The sequence below is a fragment of the Gossypium raimondii genome, chromosome 12 (genome assembly GCF_025698545.1).
Source record: "Gossypium raimondii isolate GPD5lz chromosome 12, ASM2569854v1, whole genome shotgun sequence".
Classification (NCBI taxonomy): domain Eukaryota; kingdom Viridiplantae; phylum Streptophyta; class Magnoliopsida; order Malvales; family Malvaceae; genus Gossypium; species Gossypium raimondii.
The window spans coordinates 144139-169328 of record NC_068576.1 but is presented as its reverse complement, the minus strand read 5'-3'; the positions used below and the strand labels follow the sequence as shown (position 1 = coordinate 169328).

The following is a 25190-nucleotide window of genomic DNA, read 5'->3' as shown; positions in this document are numbered from 1 at the left end:
AGGATTATCATCCTTGATGAGGTTGGCTTCAAAGGCGAGAATGCTAAAAGGTGCAAAAGCGAGCAGAAGTAGACCAGAAATTACACATTTGCTTTTTGCAGATGACTGTATTTTGTTCGGGGAAGCTTCAGATAGGGGGTGCTAGTATTCTAAAGAATATTTTGAAGGAATATGGTGAGTGTTCTGGGTAATGTGTTAACTTCAATAAGTCTTCAATTTTCTTTAGTATGAATACATCTGAGGAGAAGAAGGAAGAAGCATCGACAAAGCTGGGGGTGCGGATTTCTACAAACTTAGAACGTTAATTGGGGCTTCCGAACATGGTTGGTCGAAGGAAGAAGGAATCCTTCCAACAGTTAAAAGAGAAGATTTTTACTAGGATTGAGGGGTGGAGTACTAATGGTTATCACAAGGTGGTAAAGAAATTTTTATTAAATCAGTGTTACAGACCATCCCTACCTATGCTATGTCGTGTTTCTTATTACCAAAGACTCTCTGTGGAGATTTTGAAAACATATTTGCTAAGTTCTGGTGGCAGAAAGCGCATAAAAGAAGAGGTATTCATTGGTGTCAATGGAAGTATTTATGTCGTCCTAAAGATGAGGGTGGAATGGGATTTAGGAATATGGCTCAGTTTAATATTTCCCTTATTGCTAAACAGGGGTGGCGTATCTTGAACAACCCAAATTCTTTAGTAACAAAAGTATTAAAAGCGAAGTATTTTCCAAAAGTTGATTTTTTAAATTCAAGTTTGGGAAATAATGCTTCGTATACATGGAAGAGTATTTGGGCTACTAAGGGTGTCTTAGCTGAGGGATTATGCTGGAGGGTGGGTAAATGCATAAATATTTCGATCAGCCGTGATAATTGGATTCCAGTTTTACCGCGTGTTATACTACCAGTTATGAATTTGAATTTGAATGATAGCAAGGTTGCGGAATTAATTGATTCAAACAGTAGAACATGGAAAAAAGAGTTGATAGAGCATACCTTCCCGGAAGATGTAGCAGAGATGATTCTCAGTATCCCGCTGGCTGAAAAACCACACGAAGACTTTCAAGTTTGGAGTGCCGAAGCATCGGGGGAGTTCACAGTACGTAGCTCCTATAAACTATTACAAAATATTAGAGCTTATGCTTTACAAATTGACTACAAGGACTTCTATAGGAAACTATGGCTTCTCGATATACCCTTAAAAATCAAAATTACAGTTTGGAAGATCTCGTGGAACTTCCTAGCTACTCGCGCTAATATGTTACTTAGACGGCTAACGAGTACTTCAGTGTGTCCTCGGTGTGGTTTTGGTCTTTAGTGTGTCCTCGGTGTGGTTTTGGGTCTGAATCCATAGAACATCTTTTTCGAGAGTGCCCTGTTACAATATCAGTGTGGAGAGAGTTATCATTCCTTAGATATGTGCAGGATAACCAGATGGGGTTTCAACAGTGGTTAACCTGGGTCTTTTCTCAGTGTTCAGCATCCCACCGTCGGATTTTCTGTGTTGCAGTATGGGCCATTTGGGGGTGATAGGAACAACATATTACATAAAAAGGAAGTAAATCTGTAAAAGAAATGAGGAGTTTTGTTAATAGTTACATTATTGAGTTAGACTCAGTTGCTAAAACTAGTCGACAATCTTCCACAACTGTGGAAAAATGGATAAGACCAACGGACAGTTTTGTCAAAATCAATTTTGATGCAGCTTATGTAAGAGGACAAAATAAAGCAGCTATTAGAGTTGTAGCCAGAGACGAAGAGGGTTCAGTTCTCTTATCTTGTTCGAAGGTTCTTCAATGGGTTCCATCAGCTTTTGGAGCGGAAGCAATTGCATGCAGGAAAGCCCTCCAGATCGGCGTTCACATGCAGTGGGACAGAGCTATTATTGAAGGAGATTCGTTATCAATAATAAAGAAGTGTAAAACAAAAAATCCAGATAAATCACTGGTCAGTGCGTTTATTCATGATATCCATCAGCTTTCGCTATACTTTAAAGATTGTAAGTTCGAATATACCCCAAGATCTACAAATAACCTTGCGCATATTCTAGCATCTGAAGCGATTAAAAGTAATAGAGGAGATTACCTGGTCGGAAGAGTCCCTGGAGTCGCAGAGATTCAAGCAGAAATCGATAGGGTGAGAGAACCAGATTGAAGCAGGATAAGGGAGAAATGAAGAGATGGTTTCGGAGTAAAGTAGATTTCAGAGTTACTATACTAAGCTTTTGATTTTCAAAACGTCTTGAAAGGTGATTTGAAATTGAAGGGACAAGACGCGTTATAACTGTTGAGGCTGATTGGGCAGAGGGAACGGCTAATTAATGTGCTGTTGAGTTGTTTCCTTTTTTCATTTCCTAGGTGATTAGGTTTCCTTTTTATTAATGTTTTTGTTTTTCATTTTGTTGGGCCTAGTCTGATTACTGGGTTTCTGTTTTTTCATGTTTTTGATCTCTTATGTAAATTCCTAAGTTTTATTTAGCCCAATCTGATATTTATTTCAAAAAAAAATTAAATTAAGTCTAAAAAATGAAGACTAGAATTTAATACAAGTACCTCTGACAAGTTTTTTTTGACTGGATCTTCGCCTAATGTATGATCAGATTGGATTTCTCTACTTGAGACGATGTTGGATATATAGATTGCAAGCTATCCAAACAGTCGTCCAACACCTACGATCAGGATCAATTTGTTAGATATTTTGTCGGCAAAAAATAAAAAAAAGAAGAAAAGAAAACGCGGCAAATCTTCCCAGTTGTCCATTGTTATCCACTACTCTTTCCCACATCCCACGCCTGTCTGTCACATTGAGTGTCTCAGCAGTCAGCAATGCCAACGCTTATGCACATGAATTCATCACTGTCACTCTCACTCTTTCTTCTCTTCAGCTTTAATTCCTCTTTCTTATAAAACCTAAAACACTTAAAGTCGAGCTCAAATCTAAAAATATCCAGATTAAAACGAAAATAAATGAAGATCTTCTTCCTTTTTCTCTTGTTTTGTTTCTTTACTTCGTTGTTTAACTCTTGTTTCGCTGGCAATGTAACCTATGACCGCCGCTCTCTCATCATTGATGGCCAACGCAAGCTTCTCATTTCCGCTGCCATTCATTACCCCCGCAGCGTTCCGGCGGTAAGGCGGTTTCTTTTTCACTTTTATTTTACATACTTTACTCTTTCTAAAATGACACAACCAATTTGCCTAATTTCTAATGGGATTTGATTCGTTCTTTTTGTTTTTAATTTCGTTTGGCTAGTTCTGGTGCACATTTGCATTTTACTACACTTTTTCCCATTCACTTTACTTAATACAAAGCTTCATTTCAATGCGGAAGTCATGTAATTGATGCGGTGTCACAATCTCTTCAACGATGCGAAGATTTTCCTAATTAACTTTCTTCATCCAATTTTGCTTCTTTCTCAGTTTAAGCAATTCACCTATTACTTGTTTATCCATTTTTATGGTTTCTTTGGAATGTACATTCTGAATTTTCATAAGCTTAATCTTTAACTGTAATGTGGCAGATGTGGCCAGGGCTGGTTCAAACAGCAAAGGAAGGAGGGGTTGATGTCATTGAATCTTACGTATTTTGGAATGGACATGAGCTTTCTCCAGGAAAAGTGAGTTTCCCAAATCTGTTGCATTGGTTTGTTGGACGAATACTGCTCAAAATGTGACGTACTTTTTGTCGACGAAGCTCAAAGCTTTTGACCTTTGATTGTTAATTTGCAGTACAATTTTGAAGGGCGATACGATCTAGTCAAATTTGTAAAGATTGTTCAGCAAGCCGGGATGTATATGATTCTTCGAATTGGCCCCTTTGTAGCTGCTGAATGGAATTTTGGGTGTGTTTACATTTTTATCTTAGATTTTAAAATGATGATGCTTGATGCCTGAAGTCACTGAATTAAACATATATTGATTTGATTATATTAAAGCATCAAGGAGCTATGCGTTCCTTGCTTGGATTAAATAAAATGTGTTTAATACAGGGGGGTACCTGCCTGGTTGCACTATGTCCCTGGAACTGTGTTTCGAACTGATAATGAACCCTTCAAGGTGAGAATTTGGATCTGTTGTTGTTCTAGTTTGGGGAATAGTGGCCCCTGTAGTTATCTCTACCTTTATTGTTAAACTGTTAATTTCGTGCTTTACTGCTAACTTATTGAGTTGGTTGTTTTTTGTGGCTTAGTATTACATGCGGAATTTCACAACATTCATAGTGAACCTCATGAAGCAGGAGAAGCTTTTTGCACCGCAAGGAGGTCCAATCATCCTGGCCCAGGCAAGTACAATACTAAACTTGGAAGTGGCCTTTGAGAAATTTTCCTTTTCTGAACCTGCTGGTCTGAGCTGTGCATTAACATGTGCTCCAGCCCCCTCCTTTATTTTTCATTTTATTACTTTCCGTTACATCTTTAATCACGATTAGCATGTATTAGTTTCAATTTTGTTGGATCATGCATATTTTTTTTTGTTGGATCATGCATATTTGATTGGCGATGATGGATGCATTGAAATATCATGGACAAATTAAAAATGTAGGGAGCCAATTCTTTCAAGCATGATAAAATTACACTTGATTAAATTTGGTATCTTGTCTATGCCCCAACATTTGATGAGGAGTGTTATGTGGTTACAAAACTCCCAAACAATTTTGGGGTATGCTGGGCACATTATATGACATAGGTCTCTCCACCTACAGATGATTTGTTTAAGGTGGGATGCTCTCTTAAAATTTACCCTGCATGATAGGTATTATGCTTGAAAGTTTTTAAGAGAGCATTTAATAAATCTGTTCTATATTTTATTAACTAAACAACTGAATTTAAATAGAGAAAAAAGTCATAACCTAATTGGGAAAATAATTCCCTTATTCTAATAAACTACTACAAGATAAAATAAAATATTCTTAGAATATCTCAATTGATTTATTCTAAGATTTATCTACCCAAATAAGATTTATATACCTAAATAACTTTAAAATATATCCCAAAATATATGGGTTTCACATATTTCAACACCCTCCCTCAAGTTGGTGCATATATATCAATCATGCCCAACTTGCTTAAAAGAAAATCAAAGCTCGTCTTAGAGAGCCCTTTGGTGAGTATGTCAGCAATCTGTTGTTTTGAAGGAACAAACGACATGCACACTTGGCCTTCTTCAATCTTCTCCTTGATAAAGTATCTATCAATCTCAACATGTTTAGTTCTTTTATGCTGGACTGAGTTGTGAGCAATACTAATGGCAGCTTTGCTATCACAATACAACTTCATTGGTGAAGTTATTGGTTTATTCAGCTCTTCCATAATTTTTTTTAACCACATCATTTCACAAATTCCTTGAGCTGTTGATCTAAACTCAACCTCTGCACTACTTCTTGCTACAACATTTTGTTTTTTGCTTGGCCAAGTCACAAGGTTTTTCCAAAAAAATGTACAGTATCCTGATGTAGATCCTTTATCTGTTATTGAGCCTGCCCAATCTGTATCTGTATAAGCTTCAATTTCTCTTTGTTCGGATTTCTTGAAGAATAAGCCCTTTCCAGGTGAACTCTTCAAGTATCTCAGAATCAGAAACACTGCTTCTTCATGTTCCTCTATTGAGGAGTGCATAAATTGACTCACTAAGCTCACTGCAAAAGCTATGTCTGGCCTTGTATGTGATAAGTAAATTAACTTACCGATTAATCTTTGGTACTACCCTTTATCAACTAATTGACATTCTTTATTTCCGAATTTTACATTTGGATCAATTGGTGTGTCAGCTAGGCGACAACCACTCATTCCAACCTCTTTTAAAAGATCAATCACATATTTTTTCTGAGAGACCACAAACCCTTCTTTGATCGAGTGACTTCCATTTCAAGAAAGTATTTCAAAGGACCCAAGTCTTTGATCTCAAACTCCAATGCTAGATGCTCCTTTAGACGCCTTATTTCATCCACATCATCTCCTATAAGAATGATATCATCGACATAAACTATAATAACTGCTATTCTACCCCTTTGTGAGTGTCGATAGAACATTGTGTGATCAGCTTGCCCTTGTGAGTAACCTTGTTTATTAACATCTTTAGTGAACCGTTCAAACCAAGCTCGAGGAGACTGCTTTCCACCATACAAAGATTTCCTGAGCTTACATACTCGAGTTCCAAATTTTTCTTCAAAACCTGGAGGAGGATCCATGTAAACTTCTTCTTCAAGTTTCCCATTTAGGAAAACATTCTTGACATCTAGTTGCTGTAAGGACCAATCAAGATTAACAACAATTGATAAAAGAACTCTAACAGAATTTAATTTGGCTACTGGAGCAAATGTTTCAAAATAATCTATCCTGTATGTTTGAGTGTACCCTTTAGCCACCAGTCGGGCTTTGTATCTATCTAAAGATCTATCCGGTTTGAATTTGGTTGTGAACACCCATTTACAGCCCATAGTTTTCTTCCCTACAGGTAATTCCACTGTTTCCCATGTACCTGTTTTTTCAAGAGCGCGCATCTCCTCTAAAATAGCCTCCTTCCACTCAGGAACTTATAAAGCATCTTTCACATTTTTGGGTATTTTCACAGTATCATGACACGAAATAAAGGTTGAGAATGTCAAAGACAAGGCTTTATAGGACACAAAGTTAGACATGAGATATTTGACAACATTTCTAACACATTTTCTTTTAGCAATTGGAATATCTAAATCAGAAAATTCATTGGTTAGATTATAAGCTTTACTTGGACTTTTGACAAGATCTTGCGGGTCGAGTTCTTGGTGATGAATCTGGTGGACTTCACTTTCTTGATTTCGATTTCTTCTTGAGTAAACAATTAACTCCTTTGTTTGTTCTTTATTCTCATAATCAGACTCTACACCTTCATACTACTTTTCATTAATAACATTAACATCATTAATTTCCGTGTTAATCATAAATTCACCTTCCCCATTAGTAGAATCCCTATGTTGTATAATTCTAGTGTTTTCTTGATCAATTATAGAATCTTCCTTACTATAATTCCCTCCCTAAAGATTAGAATCAAGTAAGATTGTGTTTCAACAAATGTGACATCCATGGTAACAATAATCTTCCTATCAATTGGATCGTAACATTTGTAACCCTTTTTATTAGAAGCATAGCCAAAAAAGACGCATTTTTTTGCTCTAGGATCTAGTTTACCTTGGCTGTGAAGATGAACAAAAACACTACACCCAAAAACTGTGAGGGATAAATCTGTGATCAATTTAGAGTTAGGAAAATTATCTTTAAAGAGACTGAAAGAAGTTCTATAGTTTAGAGTTTTACTAGGCATTCTATTAGTAAGACATGTAACTGTTAACAATGCTTCACCCCAAAGATAATGTGTTACCTGACTAGTGAATATCAAGGCTCTAGTTACTTTCAAAAGATGTCGGTTTTTTCTTTCTGCAACCCCATTTTGTTGTGGTGTATTTGTACAAGAGCTTTGGTGGACTATACCATGTTTGGTTAAGAAAACACGTAATTGGTCACTAAAAAATTCCCCACCATTATCACTCCGAAGTACTTCTATTCTCACACCAAATTGTGTTTTCGCCATAGCATAAAAAGACTGAAACCCATTTTTAACTTCAGACTTATCTTTTAATAAAAACACCCAACAAATTCGAGTATGATCATCAATAAATGTGACAAATCAACGTTTTCCTAAAAAAGTTGAGACTCTTGAAGGTACTCAAACATCACTATGAATTAACGAAAAAGGTTTGAAAGCTTTATATTTTTGAGGTGGGAAGAATGACCGATAATTTTTAGCCAATTCACAAAATTCACAGTGATATGAGAAGGACTTTTATTTTTAAATAGATCAGGTAACAAATATCTTAAATAGTAAAAATTAGGATGTCCAAGCTTATAATGCCAAATCATAACCTTATCAAAACTAGAAGCAGGATTTAAACATAAAGTAGTTGTTGGTTGACTTAGATGGTCGTCGTCAAGAAAGTAAATTCCAATAGATTCTTTAGCATTGCCAATCATCCTACCTGAGATTATGTCCTGAAATTTACACATAGAGGAGTCAAATATAACATGACAATTCGAGGACTGGGATAATTTACTGTCCGATATGAGATTACAAGCTAGATTTGACACATGTAAAACCAAGGAAGGCGAAATTTTAACAGTGCCTTTCTCGGCTATTGCCGAGAACAACTCATCTGCTACGTTGATTTTTTTGTTTCCTGCACAAGGTGTGTAAGTTGAAAAAAGAAAATGACTACTAGTCATGTGATCACTAGCTCCAGAATCAACGATCCACGTGTTTGTTTTACAAGGCTTGGCATTGAAAAAAACAGAAAAATCAGTACCTAATTGGGCAAAGGAGGAAAAAGGGTTATTGGATGAGTTAGGAAGATAAAAATTCATCCGGAATTGTGGTGATTGAAAAAGCTTGTGTAGATACTCTAGTTGTTGTTTAGTGAATGGCGACCCTTCTAGAGAACTTTGGCCTTCATAATTTTCATTAGTTGTTTCAACGGTAAAACTTTCTTCGTCTGTTTGATTGTTGGATCACTTATCTCCAATGAATGTTGTTTTAACCATGATGTTACTAGAGATAACCTAGCTCAGATGCCATGAAAGTTTTCAATAGAGCATTTAATAAAACTGTTCTATATTTTATTAAACAAACAACTGAATTTAAATAAAGAAAAGAGTCATAAGCTAATTGGGAAAATAATTCCCTTATTCTAATAAACTACTAAAAGATAAGAAAAATAATTCCCTTATTCTAATAAGATAAAATAAAATATTCTTAGAATATCTCAAATGATTTATTCTAAGATTTATCTACCTAAATAACTTTAAAATATATCCCAAAATATATGGGTTTCACATATTTCAAGAATGCTTACATCTGAGGGTATGACGTCGTGATAAATTGATTAAATTTGTGCTATCGTAGTGACTAATGGTTTGAGAAATTCGTTACTTAGCAATAGAGAGGTTGTTAACTTTTGTTAACATTCATTTTCGTTTGTTCCACTTGAATAGAAAATCTATACATGGAGGGTCCTCTCCTCTAATCCTTTGACTCTAAGAGATGCTATGCTATAGCTTGAAATCCTTGAATTGTACTTTGTTCTTTTTGAGGTCACATTTTCATTTAAAAGTACAAATTCTAATTGCGATCAAATAACTTTCGAATCTCAATGTAAATCATGTAGTAATTTATGGAAGAAATCAATAAACAGACCAAACAAAGAATAAATAAAGAAAACAGAACCAACATAAAGTCGAACTAAAACATGTAGTGGACTTGAACTTGGGACATAAACATTCTAGGACTTCTTCCTTACCATTGGGATGATTTGGTTATCAATGAAACAGTTTATTTTGCTGTTTCCATTTTTCATGAGTAAAATCTCACAGAAATATTATTTACGAATCTTCCATCCTTGAGTTTACGTGAAAGGAACAAGTATAATAACTCTAGGGGCATCTTCACAATTTTTACAATTTTGAAATTGTAATCGAAGATACTATTGTGAGTTTTTTGAATCTAACCATATCAATTATGACTTGTTTACTTAGAATGGTATTTTTCTTAGAAGAATATCCACTTTCTCAAGAAGTTGAGTTCGTTTAGATCACGCATGGTGTATGTTTTCCTTGAATGGATGTGTGAAAACGTTTAAGTGAATTCATGAGATATTATTGAAAACAATACTGGATAGCAGTAAACTTTCTAGTTATGCAGCCTGGGTTGATGTAAAGTTAAGTGCTGATATATTGAAAGATTGACATATCAATAGTTCTTACCATAGAAAGAAGAATGCTGCATTAGTTTATGCTTATTTCTTTGCCTTTTCATTTTCAATTCTGCTTCTTGCTTGAAGCATCTTTTTATTATTTTTTCAATCAATTGATGTGCTCCCGGTTCATAGCAATTGCTGTCAGTGTACATTAAACATTGTCCTCTTAACTGCAGGTTGAAAATGAATATGGATATTACGAAAAATTTTATGGAGAAGGGGCAAAGCGTTATGTTACATGGGCTGCTAGAATGGCAGTTTCTCAGAATATTGGAGTACCTTGGATAATGTGTCAACAAGATGATGCTCCTGACCCTGTGGTGAGATTTTTTTTCACTTCTAATTTTTTCTTTTTTTCTTTCTAATGACAGATTCAGTCTTTATCCCTATTTTCTCTATCCATCGATCCGTTCATCCATTTTCACTTTCACATTATCACTTTAACTTAAATTTTCTGCCAAATGAATACAAATGAAGTATGATTCCTTCTGTTTGCATGTGTCCAATGTGTGCCATATTCTTTCTTCTATTATATTTTAAAATAAATTTCAGTCCCATAGTTCTTCTGAATGGGCTAGGGTAAGATGCCAAAATCGATTACTTTTCAGTATCTCATAATCTTGAATTCTCATAGTTCCTGAAAAGAAAAAGGCGTAAGCTGTTCCTTATTCTCCAGTAGACATTTATTTTTCTGTGATATTATAGGTTCGTTCATTTCAGATCAATGTTGTTACGTTAAGAAGCCAAATACAGTTTGCATTTATAAATTTAACATTTCCTCCCATGAATAACTCTTAGAATCCACTCATGTCCAACAATTTCAGTTACTTTTCATATGGAAATCTTGTTTTCTCTGTTCTTATTTTCATTTTTTATTCCCTGCATCTACACATACTACATAGTTAAATATTAGTGAAAGGAAGAACTCATGTATAACAGTACATCCAAGGATATTAAAAAGATAAAACTTGTCCTGCCAACCTCTGTAGTCCATATTTTGGGATTCCATGATATCTGTAGGTGTACCTTTATCTATGGCCTATAAGCACTCGTTAGCTGTTTGCCTTAAAACAGTCGGCATAGACTAATAGGATCAAATATGCATTCATTATATACATGCTACTAGGGTAGCAGCTATATGGTTGTCTTGAGTTGATTTTCTGGATTATTAAGATTCAGTGTCTACTATATTCTCTATTATAACAACTTTGCGCTTCTTGCTTCAGGTTTTATGTTTTCTAAAATTTTAAATTGGGTCATGGCTGCTTGCAATAAAAGAAAATGTTCAGAGCTATTGCTTTTATTTATTACATGATAAAAAAACTTATCTATTTAGCATAAAGACTAACCATAACGTTTCTTCTATGTTGCAGATTAATACTTGTAACTCCTTTTACTGTGATCAATTCACACCTAATTCTCCAAACAAGCCCAAAATTTGGACTGAAAATTGGCCTGGATGGTAATATTTTAATTTACTGTTTGTTTCAGTTGATTAATTTCATGTTGGATGTGTTCGGTAATCTTGCATATCAAATATAATTTTGTTTTTTTTCTGATGATACAGATGTTGAAATATGTGAAACCCATATATTTTGGGATATATTTTAAAGTTATTTAGGTAGATAAATCTTAGAATAAATCATTTGAGATATTCTAAGAATATTTTATTTTATTTTTTATAGTTTATTAGAATAAGGGAATTATTTTCCTTATCTTTTAGTAGTTTATTAGAATAGAATAAGGGTATTATTTTCCCAGTTAGGTTATGAAACAGTTTTATTAAATGCTCTTGAAAACTTTCAACATAATCTTGAAGAAACATAGAGTTTTAAGCAACGGGAACCTTTTGATAACCACACTTATTACTTGTTTGACTGGAACTATCTTGCATTCAAATATGTACTTTATATTGGGGGGTGTTTCCTTCACAATTCTTTTTTCTTTAGGGTTTTATTTCCTTGTATTTTCGATTAATAACCTGGATATATGGTTCTTTGTGTGCATGCGTTTTATGATCATCTGATTTCTGTTCAGTTTTGTTGCAATCAGTATTTTGCTTTTTCAGGTTTAAAACATTTGGGGCAAGAGACCCTCACAGGCCAGCAGAAGATGTTGCTTTTTCTGTTGCTCGATTTTTCCAGAAAGGAGGAAGTGTACATAATTACTACATGGTGTGCTAGTCAATCCTAGTGTCAGATATCTTTTTGAACGCATGTAGTTAACTTATTTGTTAATGTGTTACTTGGTCATTTTGTTCTTTAGTATATTACTTCTTTTTTCTGTCGTGTAGTATCATGGTGGAACAAACTTTGGTCGAACATCAGGTGGACCTTTCATTACAACAAGTTATGATTATGAAGCTCCAATTGATGAGTATGGTAAGCTGGTTTAATGCTATCTGTCAGTAAGTGTATTCTCTGCCAGAGTATTTAAATATTTGGTGGGTTCTCTTCTAGGGTTACCTAGGCTTCCAAAATGGGGACACCTAAAGGAACTCCATAAAGCTATAAAGTTATCTGAGCATGCATTGCTAAAGAGTGAACCAACTACTTTATCACTAGGTCCTTCCCAAGAGGTAAGCTTTCCTTCTTTACAACTTTTTCCACATAACATTTGAGATGACATTTTTCTTTCTCTGGGATTTTGTTAGTAAATCATATTTGCATATTCATGTAAGTCTTGTTGCTTTTACGGTTAAACAACTTTTATGCGTTAACTTTTTTCCCTTAAATTGTTATAAGCTCAGTCGTCACCTTGTACTTATCTTCCAATTTGAAATATCTTTTTAGATTCATTTAAACTTAAAAAACAACGTAAGTACATATTAGAAAATTATTGAGTTCTCCAAATCATACCATTTAAACATTTGCAACATTTTAGTCAATTTTCCTAGTATAGCAATTACCTGATTTCTAAATTGTTTTGATTACCAGTTAGTTTCAGATAACAGTATTTCTCTCCTAATCTCCTATCATTGTTGCTCTTCCTTAGTACTACTCCACCTCTTGGGTGCTCACCTCTTCATATGGGGGCAGATCACCAACTTTAAAGTTCCCCTTTACTTCTGTCTTTTCACTTTTCTAAAGAGGTTCGGTCGCAGTTGCTACCTTACGTTATTCATAAAGAACTTCCCTTCATGACAGTAAAAATATTGTTTTGAGTTCAAGAAAACCCCCTTTTATAAGAATCTTAAACATCCCTTCTGTGATTGTTGCTTTTGATGTTTTTGTTAAAATGTAGCCTTCGCTCGGAGGCACTGGGGAAAAAAAGGTTTTTCAGCGAAACTGAAACCTTGAAGACACAAAACATAATATGAGACAGTCAATTTAGAATTTGAAACAACAATTTGTTTTCACAAAATCTTTTGATGCTAACAGCTAGGTCAAAAAGTACTATTTCACCAAAATATCAATCCTGTAACGTACATTTTTAATCAGCCAAATTTATCTGGACATTAAGTAGATTCTCAATTTAGAATCTCTGATACGAGAATTTGTTTAGTTAGGTCAAAAAGTACTTTTTCACCAAAATGTAAATCCTGTAACCTGCACTCTTAATTAGACAAATACTCAGGACATTAGGTAGCTGCTTGATAAGAACAGCACATATTTAAGTCATTTTCGGGACAAGAGTAGAAATTTTGATTATATTGTGATAGGTAGCAAGATGCTAGAATGTTTTATGTCATTAATCCCGTTTAGTTAACATATTTGAGTTAGTTGTTTTCTCCTTTGGTTTTTGTTGTCTTGTTTCCATGTTATTCTAAAATGTGGCATTATCGCATTTATATAAAACTTACTGTGTGTGTTAATGACTCAATTATTCTATTCTTTTGATTGACTTTTGTTATCTGAACAACCACTTCACTGCAGGCTGATGTTTATGATGATGGTTCAGAAGTATGTGCTGCCTTTCTTGCTAACCTGGATGATAAAACTGACAAGAATGTAGTGTTCCGGAATGTGTCATATCACCTGCCTTCATGGTCAGTCAGCATTCTGCCCGACTGTAAGAATGTTGTGTTTAACACGGCGAAGGTAAATTTTTTTCTTTTTTTTTTCAAAAAAATTATTTATACACATCAATGTCTGAACATTCATCCATTGCCTATAGTGGCAGATCTTGACATTTATATATACACATATATATATATTTCTTTTTTCTTTGTGAGGGGTGGGGGGGCAATTACAAGATTAAATTGCTTAAGAAAAAAGTTGCGATCTCATAGAACATGTTCTTGTTATAATTTTGACTGAATTCATTGCAAACATATCTACTTTGCTGTTATTTTCATGCACACATATATACCTATAATATATACCATTTTGCTCTCTTAATCTCATTTCCTAGAATAAACAATTTTTTTTTTTTGAGTTTCCTGACTTGGGATGTAATGAATTTAATTTTTAAACAAGCTAATATATATTTTAGCCATAGAAAGTAAAAGGGTTCTTGTTCAATATTCAAAACTTAGCAAAGATAAGGAATTCTCACATGCATAAAAGATGGGAAACTTTGTAAAACTAGTATGTATATATATATGTTCTAGTTATGGATTTGGAGTTGAAAATTGAAGAAGACAAGCACGAGACGGCAAAGATATAAAAAATACAACCTTTCAATACTCTTAGTAGATGTCTTGTAGTTTTGTAGAAAAGGCTAATATTTAGAAAAATCAGTTCTAAGTTCACAAAACATATGACAGTGACTTGAATGACAAATTGATTAATTTGAAGAGTTTAAAAACAAAAATTGGCAAGTAAAATAATAAAAAAAAAACAATTTAATTTTACTTTTTTTTTAATCTATAATGTATAAATTTATTTTGAAGGGACCAGTATGAATTTATATGTATATATATTCATATATATGTGAAGAATTGTCAAAATTTTGGGTGTGGGGGAGGTGGGAGGGGGCAAGGGCCCCTCTTGCTCCAAAAAAGCTCAGCCTCTGATTGCTATATGTCAACAGATAGGTTCACAGGCATCTCTAGTTGAAATGATGCCCGAGGAGTTGACGCCATCAGTCACGTCCCCAAGTAAACGCTTGAAAGCTCTTAAATGGGATGTATTTGTGGAGAATGCTGGAATCTGGGGAGTAGCTGACTTTGCTAAAAATGATTTTGTGGATCATATAAATACCACGAAAGATACTACTGACTACCTCTGGTATACAACCAGGTTTGTATTTCTCTGTGGAACTGGCTAAACTTGTCTTTCGGAGTTCAATAGGATTTGGATGACTAAATGATAAATAGGCATGAAGGGGCATGCCTTAAAGTAGAAGCATGTCATGTTGTTCCACCATCATTGGCTTAATGATATGGATCTTTGGTGCTTATAGATTTGTGAATTTACTCATTTTATCTCCCATCACCTGATTATCATCGCTTGATAGTGGTTCAATGTTTCTACTAGCTATGGAGGTTATAACTTATAGGTGCCCGATACTGCCTCCCCCGCTTGAAGAAGGAATCATGCTGATATAGTTGTGGTACAGTGTCTTATAGTATTAATTATGGGTGCTATATGCTTAACAAGGATTCGTAAAACTGAATTGCATGTATTTGGAGCTCTGGCCTTTCTAAGCTTATAGTTAACATAAAAAAATGAACCATATGAGAAATCAGTGTTATGCTAATTTTATAATTCTTTTCCCAATTAAAATCTTCTTGCTGTGGTATGTATTTCATAACTTTAAAACCTTCTTTCATTTGAGAAGCAAAGTTTCTTATCTATACTATAGAATCTGAGATATAGAGCTCTTCTGGTATGCTAACTTGATCCAAATTCAACTTGGTTTTGGGGTGTGCATATGCCTTTAGTAAGTCTTGGTTCTATGATATTGTAATATAGCCTTACCAGCTCATAGTATGAGTATCCTTGAATTGCAGTATAATTGTTGGTGAAAATGAAGAATTTCTGAAGAAGGCAAGCCATCCACTCCTCCTTATTGAGTCAAAGGGGCATGCTCTTCATGCTTTTGTGAATCAAGAACGCCAAGGTTATTACTGGTGTTCCTAAATGTCCTTTCTTGAAATACTATCTTATAATAAAATTATTGATAGGCATGTCAATATGCAATTTTCATCTTGTGTGCTATCACCCTTACTCTCAAATTTTGCACTTCTCCATTTTCTGGTCTGGATAGACAATTTAATTTAAATTAAGTTTTATTATTCACTTCTCATTGTTCGGTGAACAAGTCAGACTTTTGGAGTCAGAATTCATGCTTGATGCTGAAGGAAAGTAGAATGAACATTTCTAGGACCTAGTTGTTACCACACCCCAAATCCCACATTTGGAATTTCTGAGGATCCCCTGTGGTATATTTATGGAGACTTGATACTTGTGAGATGATTTTTGTGTATTGTGCGCTTTGGGTCTCACTATTTTTGTCTACAGAAGTTGCCTACAAGTTTAGATACAAATCTCTACATATATATGATAGTGGATTCTAATAAATTCTCAATGTGAGTTTTGGGGAATCATACTACATGCCTTGAATTTGTTTTTCATGTTTTTCTATTGTTGTCACCTTAGCAGAAGTTCCTTTGCCTCTATGGTCTATAGTTTGGATCTTCCTTGACTGCAGGCTCCATTATTGATATAGATTTATACTTGAGTGCCATGAATCTCATGACTTTAATATTTCTTTGTGATAATAACATGATAGGAAACATCTTAAATTGGGTGTAAGTTTCATTTCTCTTCTCTGGCTTAGTTTTCTTTTAGGGACTAATAACAAACAACCCAGATCAGCATGCTGGAAACTTCAATTGCCATAAGTAGCTTCATATGTCATGTGGTTTTCCAGCTTTGGTTTTCTATTTTTAGGATAATTTCACTGTCATAGCCTCTAGGAAAAACTTTTTACTATTTTACAACACTAGGGTTTAGGATTCCAAAACTGACTTTTAACCATTTCAACAATGAAACTATTTATGGTGGTGGTGGTCATTAATAATTGTTTCTTTGCTGTATATGGTGTTCCACTGGACTTGAGCTATAGCTGCTATATATTGGGAGGTGATTCTGTCCTATCTCCAAGGTTTGAACTTGAGACATTCAAGTTGTCAACCCCAAGTTGCAAGGGTTTCCCATTGGAGATGATGGCTCTGCAGCATTATTCAGGGCTCCAGATTCCACATGGAAATTTCACAATCAATATGATGTGCTTTGCTTCTAATTGACTTTGTCATTTCTTTCATGGTTGTTGATTGTTGAAAGCATGTTTCTTTAAAACCTAACTGATCATTAAAGACTGAGCAAATGGCTGCAGATGGCATATAAGTAATATTTTCCCATCATAATTTCCACTATAACCTAATGTTTAAAGTGGTTCCTATTAATGCATGCGTATATACCCGTGCACCAACAAAGATTCTCCTTGCCTTTTAGTTAATGGATATTGTTGATTGATTTATTTTGCAAGTTATAAATTGAACAGCATTGTATTTCCTCAAGTTTGCTATGGGTCTATCACGTGGAGATAATTGTAATAAAATTTAAAAAAATTCCGGCATTTTACAGGTAGTGCTTCTGGAAATGGCTCACATTCTCCCTTCAAATTTGAGAGTCCAATTTCTCTCAAGGCGGGAAAGAATGAAATTGCACTGTTAAGCATGACAGTGGGCCTACAGGTTAGTTATTCGTAAAACACATTCTTGCTTGCATGTTTGTTTAAGTATTCCAATATTTGTTTAGAGTTCCATGGCAGCAATGCTGGTTTTCACTTACATGATAGGCTTTGTTTCCTTGCTGCCCTCTTCTTTCAAATTTTAGCATCATGTTGATTGGTTGTTAAAATTTTACTAGATATTCTAGTTATCCATGGTTCTTCCTTCTCTTCAACTAATTTGAAACACGCAGTACTGAAACTTTAATAGGCTAATCTGCATCAAATCTAATTGTTGTGTAATTTAAGAAGACATTTTTGAACTTTTTTCCACATATCTTTCTTGCCGCTTTAATGAGTGAATTTCCCTTGGACCAAGTTTATAGGGGTTTTAACAAGCAAAAGCTTGGCCGTGCAGTTCTTACCTCTCTTTAGGAGAGATGAGGCCCCCTCCTTCCTTGGGCTTCCTCATAACTACCCAAAAATAGGGTACTAGGAACCTTAGGTGATTTTCTATATTCTCTCGAGCTGATTCTGACTCCTCTGCCTATGCATACGGGTGATCCTCTGATGTTTTAAACAGCTTATCTTCAATATGAATCTGTTTTATTCGGACCAGTTGATAGACACAAAACCTTTTTTTTGAGATTTGTCATTTTATTTCTTGCTTATAAGCATGAGTGAAGTATGAAATTATCTATAGAGTCCATAAGCACTGTAGGATGTTTTCTTGAACTTTTTCTTCTATCTGAATTCTTCAAGTTTCGGCTGACTTGTCAACCATGTTGAGTCTGATTTGGGTCCTATTCTGGTGACTATATGTGGATCCTAAACTGGATATAGAATGGATCATTAGTGGCTAATAGTGAAATATCTTGATTCTCCTTATCTGTCCCCATCCCACATCTGATCTTGGGCTTTTAAATTGCTATATTTTTTATATGTGTAATCATGTTCACAAGCAAGTTAGAATTGATAATTCTCGTCCCTTCTATAATTTTACTAGTTGTATAGCTTTGTACAATTTGCCTTGGGACTTTGTATTTTTTTTCAGTCATGATATGCTTTTGAAAGTCAGACTATTCCTGGTTTTAGAATGCAGGAGGGTTATATGAATGGGTAGGAGCAGGACTAACAAGTGTCAAGATCGAGGGGCTCAACAATGGAACAATGGATTTATCTATGTCTAGATGGACCTACAAGGTATTTGGCTTTATTGAGTTTGGGCGAGAATAATATCTCATATTTTATTTGATTGTCAGTCTTTGAAAGTGCAGAACTGTATTATTATTATTTTTTTAATTTGCAAAGCTGTATATTGGATTGAAATTTGTTGGGATGATAGTCGGTTAGACCCTTGAAAGTTTTGACCATTTAGGCTTCGAATAGATTTTCTTCCAAAACTTGCTAGCATGTTCTCCATCAGTGGTATTTTCAAATTTAGTCTTGAATAATTCAACAGTGGATTATAGTCAGTTCTACAATTTTAGATTCTGCTAATCTTGTGCTAAGAAAGAGACAACACAGCAGAGTCTAGAAGCTGGAAATTGCTGAAAATATCAAACAGAACAGATCTAGAGTTCTGTTTATCATATTTTACCGTATAATGTTTAAAAATAAGATAAAATTGTCGCATTATCACTTTAAAACCTAGATTTTTTTATGCTATGGCAAAGTAGCTGTACAATTATAGTGCTTAATGCTAGTAATCTAATTTGAGCAAGATGGGCTGTCCAGCTAGCTAAATATCACATATTAATAAATCTAATTTTAGCTAGATTTGGGCCCTGTAATCCTTGATTTATTCTTAGGCTAAGGTTGATGTGGCCATAGGTTCAAAGAATTTGTTTCCGAAAGGAAGCATCTCTTATCTTCCTAAGCCTTGGAAGGGCTAGAATATCTTATTAGTTACAGCCTTTAAAACTCTGAAAGCCTTTTTCTATCCTTGTTATGCTCTATGCAGATTGGATTGCAAGGAGAACACTTGAGTATATACAAACCAGACGGTTTGAATAGCATAAATTGGGTGTCAACCTCAGAACCACCAAAAAATCAGCCTTTGACATGGTACAAGGTAAAAGGCTCTTATTTCCAGGTCAAATTTAATTTTGGATAAATATTTTTTGCAGCTAAATACTTAATTGCTTAATCTACCTTTGTTCAATATTGAAAGAAAAAGAAAGGAAAGAACTGAAGTATTTAAGCTTTGACAGGTTGTTGTGGATTCTCCATCAGGGAATGAACCAGTTGGTCTGGATATGATTCATATGGGAAAAGGTCTAGCATGGTTAAATGGAGAAGAGATTGGAAGATACTGGCCAATAAAAAGTTCTGAACATGAAAAGTGTGTAGAGGAGTGTGATTACAGAGGAAAATTCTTCCCAGACAAATGCCTTACTGGTTGTGGAGAACCAACACAAAGATGGTAAGCCCAGTCTGAGATGATTAAAACTACTCTTCTTCTGAACTCAGACTTCACACTAAATGCATTAAATAAATGGGTATTAGTAATATAATTTCCTTGACCATAGAATTTTTTATTGAGAAAAAACTCACAAAAGCATGGCTGGGGTTGATATACCATAAGGGTTATATTGACAAACGTAGGAATATTTGCCAAATCTTTCAGGTATCCGAGGTTAAGAAATTTCAATTATCGATCAACCATGTTAATAGATCATGTTGTATTATTTTTTGGTCTATTTATGGGTAATACATTAGTTATTCAAGGCAATTTACATGTGTTTGTGTTTTCCATTTTAGTTTATCAATAATCGGTGAACTTGAAGTCACCAAGTTATCGTTTTTCTATTTTATTGACTTAAAGCTAGACTAAAATTGTGAAATTTTAAGATACGTCATCACTCTTTGTCCCTTGCATACATTTATCACCATATTCTACTTTGAATATGTTACTTCCCTTAAAAGGCTTCCTTTTTATTCTCCAGACTTCATCCAAAAAAAAGGAATAGAAAAGGTTTCTTGGAGGAGTGATTAAAAATGTGTTTTTGCCATTAACCAGGTACCATGTTCCCCGTTCTTGGTTCAAGCCATCTGGAAACATTTTGGTTATCTTTGAGGAGAAAGGTGGAGATCCAACAAAAATTACTTTCTCGAAACGCAAAATATCGGGCCTATGTTCTCTCATTGCTGAGGACTTTCCTATGGTAGACCAGGCGCCAGTACGTAAAGGTGGAAGTGGAAAATCGGCTGCCCATCTGAAGTGCCCAAAAAATACTTTGATTTCTAATGTGAAATTTGCTAGCTTCGGAAATCCTACAGGAAAGTGTGGGTCTTACAGCATGGGGAAGTGCCATGATCCTAACTCAACATTGGCAGTCGAAAAGGTAAGGTTACTCCAACTTCAGCTGTATAAGTGGGTGAAGAACCATAGATAATACTAGTCTACCTTTCACCCAGTACGTGTGAGCAAACAACCTATTTAAAATATAATAATGTATATAATATGTACGGTATTAAAATAAAAGAAATAAATTAAAGTGTGAGTAAAACAAAATTTAAACACATAAATACATCATATTAAGAAAATTAAATACATTACAATAATAAAGTATGCATAATACAATTAAAATATAAATATTAGGTCAAAATAAAACTTTGTTTTATTGTTAAAGTTAATTGTTTATTGACCCAAATGGAATGGGTTTAAATTTCACTATATGTAACTTTTATTGGTTTTATAAAAATGAAAAAGATTAAAGTAATCTCAAATAATATAATTTATTTTAAATATGAATGATCATTTTGGAAATTTTAATTGAGTAAGTGCTCGATTGATAGTGACATTATCAGATATTTAAATAATAGCATAGATACACGATGCAAGTAAGAAAATATCTTTTAAAAGTTACTTAATGATTATTACTGGTGCAGTGATAAAAAAATGTTTATAAATCCATTGAAGATGTCCTCAAAATTTAGATATGTTAACTTTGCACCGTTAAAATAACAATAGTAATCATTTAACAAAAAGATAAATTAGTCCCTTTTATGCAAATGCATATGAAAACTATGTGCTTAAAACACCAAGAAGTGTTTAAAATAATATGTAATAAATAATAAATAATAAAATATATGGTTTGAAATTAATTAGTAATATCACGTGAAGGATGTACGATATTATAAATAAAAAATAGATTAAATTGTGAGTAAAAAAATTTAAGTATGTAAACAAATCAGATTAGGAATACTAAATGCAATATTATTGTTTATCTTAATGTTGTTATTATTCTTTAGTTGATGTTGAGTTAACTTGTGACACTAATATGTAATAAATAATAAATAATAAAATATATGGTTTGAAATTAATTAGTAATATCACGTGAAGGATGTACGATATTATAAATAAAAAATAGATTAAATTGTGAGTAAAAAAATTTAAGTATGTAAACAAATCAGATTAGGAATACTAAATGCAATATTATTGTTTATCTTAATGTTGTTATTATTCTTTAGTTGATGTTGAGTTAACTTGTGACACTAACTCAATCAATAACAATATAATCAATACAAGTATATGTATAACAAGTGTATGTACGTGAAAATTACGTATTTTGAATATACATATTCAATATGTACATTATTAAAATGAAAAAAAAGATTTAATTGTTAGTAAAATGAAATTTAAAAGCATAAATACATCGATTAAAAATATTAAATGCACTACGGTTGTTTATTATAGTGTTGTATCAATCTTAAGGCGATATCGAGTTAACTTGTAATACTAACTCAATCAATAATATTATTAATATATATAATTGATGAAGGTAATAAGATATGCATAATACAATTAAAAGCGTAAATATTAGATTAAAATAAAGCTTTATTTTAGTGGTAATTTTCACTTGTTTTTATAAAAATAAAAGAACTAAAGTAACCTCAAAAGTATAACTTATTTTAAACATGAAAGGACAGTTCCATAAAATTTTTAATTGAGTTGGTGCTTGATTATCTCGTGACATCAATTCTGTCAAATTTAGTAGGTGGCAGAAAACATTTTATGTAAAAATTACTTTTTAAAATTTACTTAATAATTATTATTGGTGTAGTGGTAAGAACTTGTTTATGAATTCATTGAACATATTTTGGAACTTAAATATGTTAGATTGTTGGGGTGGTGCTGAAATTGTGATCTCTAAAAATCATATTTTTCATTCATTTATTCAGTCAATTAATAAGCATTTGTTTATAGATTCATAAAAATCATACAAAAGAATGAGAAATGAATCATTAAAAATGAAAATGATAAAAGAACCCTTTTTGTTTTGTTGAATTTTATCTATGAATTGAAGTTACAACTAGTTAGTTTAGTTACAATAAAGGAGTTCTCTTTTAGGAAAACACAAACTAAAAAATCTTTATTGACGACCTAATTAAATAGAAAGGATAATTAAATAAATAAAATGATACAATAAATACTAAAGATTCCTTTTGAACCTTCAACTTATATAAAAGTATGAAAAAAATAGTCATCAAAATAATATATAATCATTTAATAGAAAAGATGAATTAGTCTTTTTCCAAATTAACGATATCTGATTAATTTAAGACATCAACTTGATCAGCGACTTAAATAATAGTATCAATATATGATTAATCTTTTAAGAAAATTATATTTTCTAAGATAGTGGTAATTTTAAAAGGAAAGATAAAATTTTCAAGGGTGTTTTTTACATAAAAATTGTTTTCAATCAGCATCATGTTCAATATATATAGATAATGTCATTGATTGTGTTAGTGCTTTAGGTTAATTCAATCTTTAATTTTTATTAATTAAATTTTATTTTAATTTTTCTTACAATTTAAATTGTTGTTTTATTTTTTTTTCGTACATATCACATATGTTATTATAATTAAATTTAAACCATACATTTTATTATGTATTAGAGATTATTTTAAATAAAATCTGAATTATAAATACGCTGTTTTTATATACATGCGCTGTAATAAAAATATTAATATTTTTAAGATTGTGGTAGGTTTTAAAAGGGAAAAGGGTGTTGGTTTCTTAAACAGTGGAGAGAAAAGTACAAGAGTGGATGATTTTTTATAAAAATATAATATGTAAATTTTCATTATATAGTTTCACTTTTATGTATGCTATTATTTGAGTGAGATTTTTAAGGGGAGGTTTTGATAAGTAAATGGAGTTACATAACTTGTGACTCGGTAAGTGTTATTTATATATTAGATTATGATATACTCACAATGTATGTTAAGAAAGAAATATGTATGACATATTTATATAAAAGTTAAATATGACTTTGGGTGAAATAGTAAAATTAAAGCTATAACTTCTATGGTTTTAGGTTTAAATTCTTTGTATATATTTTAGATTTAAATTGATTTTTGGATTTTATATAAAATATACAAAGATAAATACAATCTGATAGTTATATTTTTTATTGCTTTATAAAAGAACAATGTTTTTTGGTCATTTTTCAATTAAGTTGGTGTCTAATTGATTCATGATATCAATTTATTTAGAGGCTTAAATATGGTATAGATAGATATAGATTGTGTACATATTGCCATTTCGCTTATCCCAAAAGTTTAGGTTATCGCATCTCCGCATAGCCATAAGTCATGCACCGTAAGTCATGTGCATGTTTTGTACAATTACTCAAGGAATCAACCGTAGCCAAGAATTTGCAAAATATTAGAAAAGTTGGCAGCAGAATCTGGTGCCAAGGAGTTTGTATAACACAAATAGTTGGACTAAGAATGTCGGAGAAACTAAGTCAACTAAGCTGTGATTGCAGATAAGCCCGTAATCTAGGTGATTATTTATAGTCATGTTCAGTGAACACACATATCTGTGTATAGTATTAATGCATATTAATTAACACTAATTTTTCCTTCCTAATGTTCTGTGCACGACAGGTCTGCCTAGGTAAGAATGAGTGTGCCATAGAACTAACAGAAGAGAACTTCGATAAGGGCTTGTGTCCTGGTACTACTAAGAGACTTGCAATTGAAGCAGTCTGCAGCTAAAGTTACCGCGGTATATGTTCCGACACAAATGTTTTGGCTGCTTCCTGAAGAAGAAAACGGAAGAAAAGAGCATTTTGCTCCGTTTTCTTTCGGGTACGAGCTGTGTTTTATTTCCTCAACATGATGCCCCTAATTTTATTTTTCTTTTGCTCAGGTACTTTTTGTCCTTTGAGGTGTTTGCGAAAATTCAAGAGCATGGATAGACTTAGCTCTTAATATGTGGAATATTCGTTTTTGCTTTAAAATATTTCGATATTGGTCAAGCATTTGGCAAATGTCGCAAAATTAATTTAATTTTACACAGTTTTTTATATAATTTATATTAATTTAATCCGTCTAGAGTTCCATGTTTTATTTACGAGATTGTGTAATAAAGTAGCTTTAGGATTTGATACATTTAAATCTTCAGATAAATTGTTATATCTTATGAAATAAAGATAAGCAAGAGTAAAGAATAAAGAAATTGATAGAACAAAAGAGAATCATAAATTTTATTGATCATGTTTATAATGTTTTTACAAAGTTTATATTTATAGACATAAGAAGTATATATAACATAAAAGATTACTTCTAATAAACATTAGTCTTAATGTATATCAAATTTATCTTGAAGGATATATATTTAATAATAAAATATTTATAACACTTCTCTTTGGATGTTTTTGATAGATAATGTGTCATATTAAAAACAAAACTAGGAAAATCTAGAAGGATAAAACTTGGTTAAAGAAAAAAGTGTATAGCGATATTTACTCCCCTCATGATAATATTATATGATATCT

At 32.9% G+C, this 25190-nt stretch overlaps 2 protein-coding genes across 3 annotated transcripts; both read left to right on the top strand.

Annotated features, from left to right (window-relative positions):
- Positions 1-320: 320 nt before the first annotated feature.
- LOC128035332 (uncharacterized) lies at positions 321-1564 on the top strand. Its single transcript, XM_052624767.1, has 3 exons — positions 321-557; positions 662-1093; positions 1475-1564. The coding sequence occupies exons 1-3, from the start codon at positions 321-323 to the stop codon at positions 1562-1564; spliced, it is 759 nt and encodes a 252-aa protein (XP_052480727.1).
- Positions 1565-2639: 1075 nt separating this feature from the next.
- LOC105762574 (beta-galactosidase 10) lies at positions 2640-24739 on the top strand. Of its 2 annotated transcripts, XM_012580332.2 has the most exons (20): positions 2640-3122; positions 3515-3610; positions 3723-3835; positions 3983-4049; positions 4183-4275; positions 9951-10094; positions 11148-11236; positions 11843-11948; positions 12068-12155; positions 12234-12352; positions 13650-13814; positions 14749-14957; positions 15671-15780; positions 17310-17419; positions 18490-18597; positions 19358-19468; positions 19608-19819; positions 20417-20741; positions 24298-24418; positions 24563-24739. In XM_012580332.2, the coding sequence occupies exons 1-19, from the start codon at positions 2961-2963 to the stop codon at positions 24406-24408; spliced, it is 2538 nt and encodes an 845-aa protein (XP_012435786.1). In that variant the 5' UTR covers positions 2640-2960; the 3' UTR covers positions 24409-24418; positions 24563-24739. The 2 variants fall into 2 exon arrangements, with proteins under 2 accessions (XP_012435786.1, XP_052480722.1); XM_052624762.1 differs by having other exon boundaries at positions 2641-3122; positions 24298-24739.
- The last annotated feature ends 451 nt before the right edge of the window (positions 24740-25190 follow it).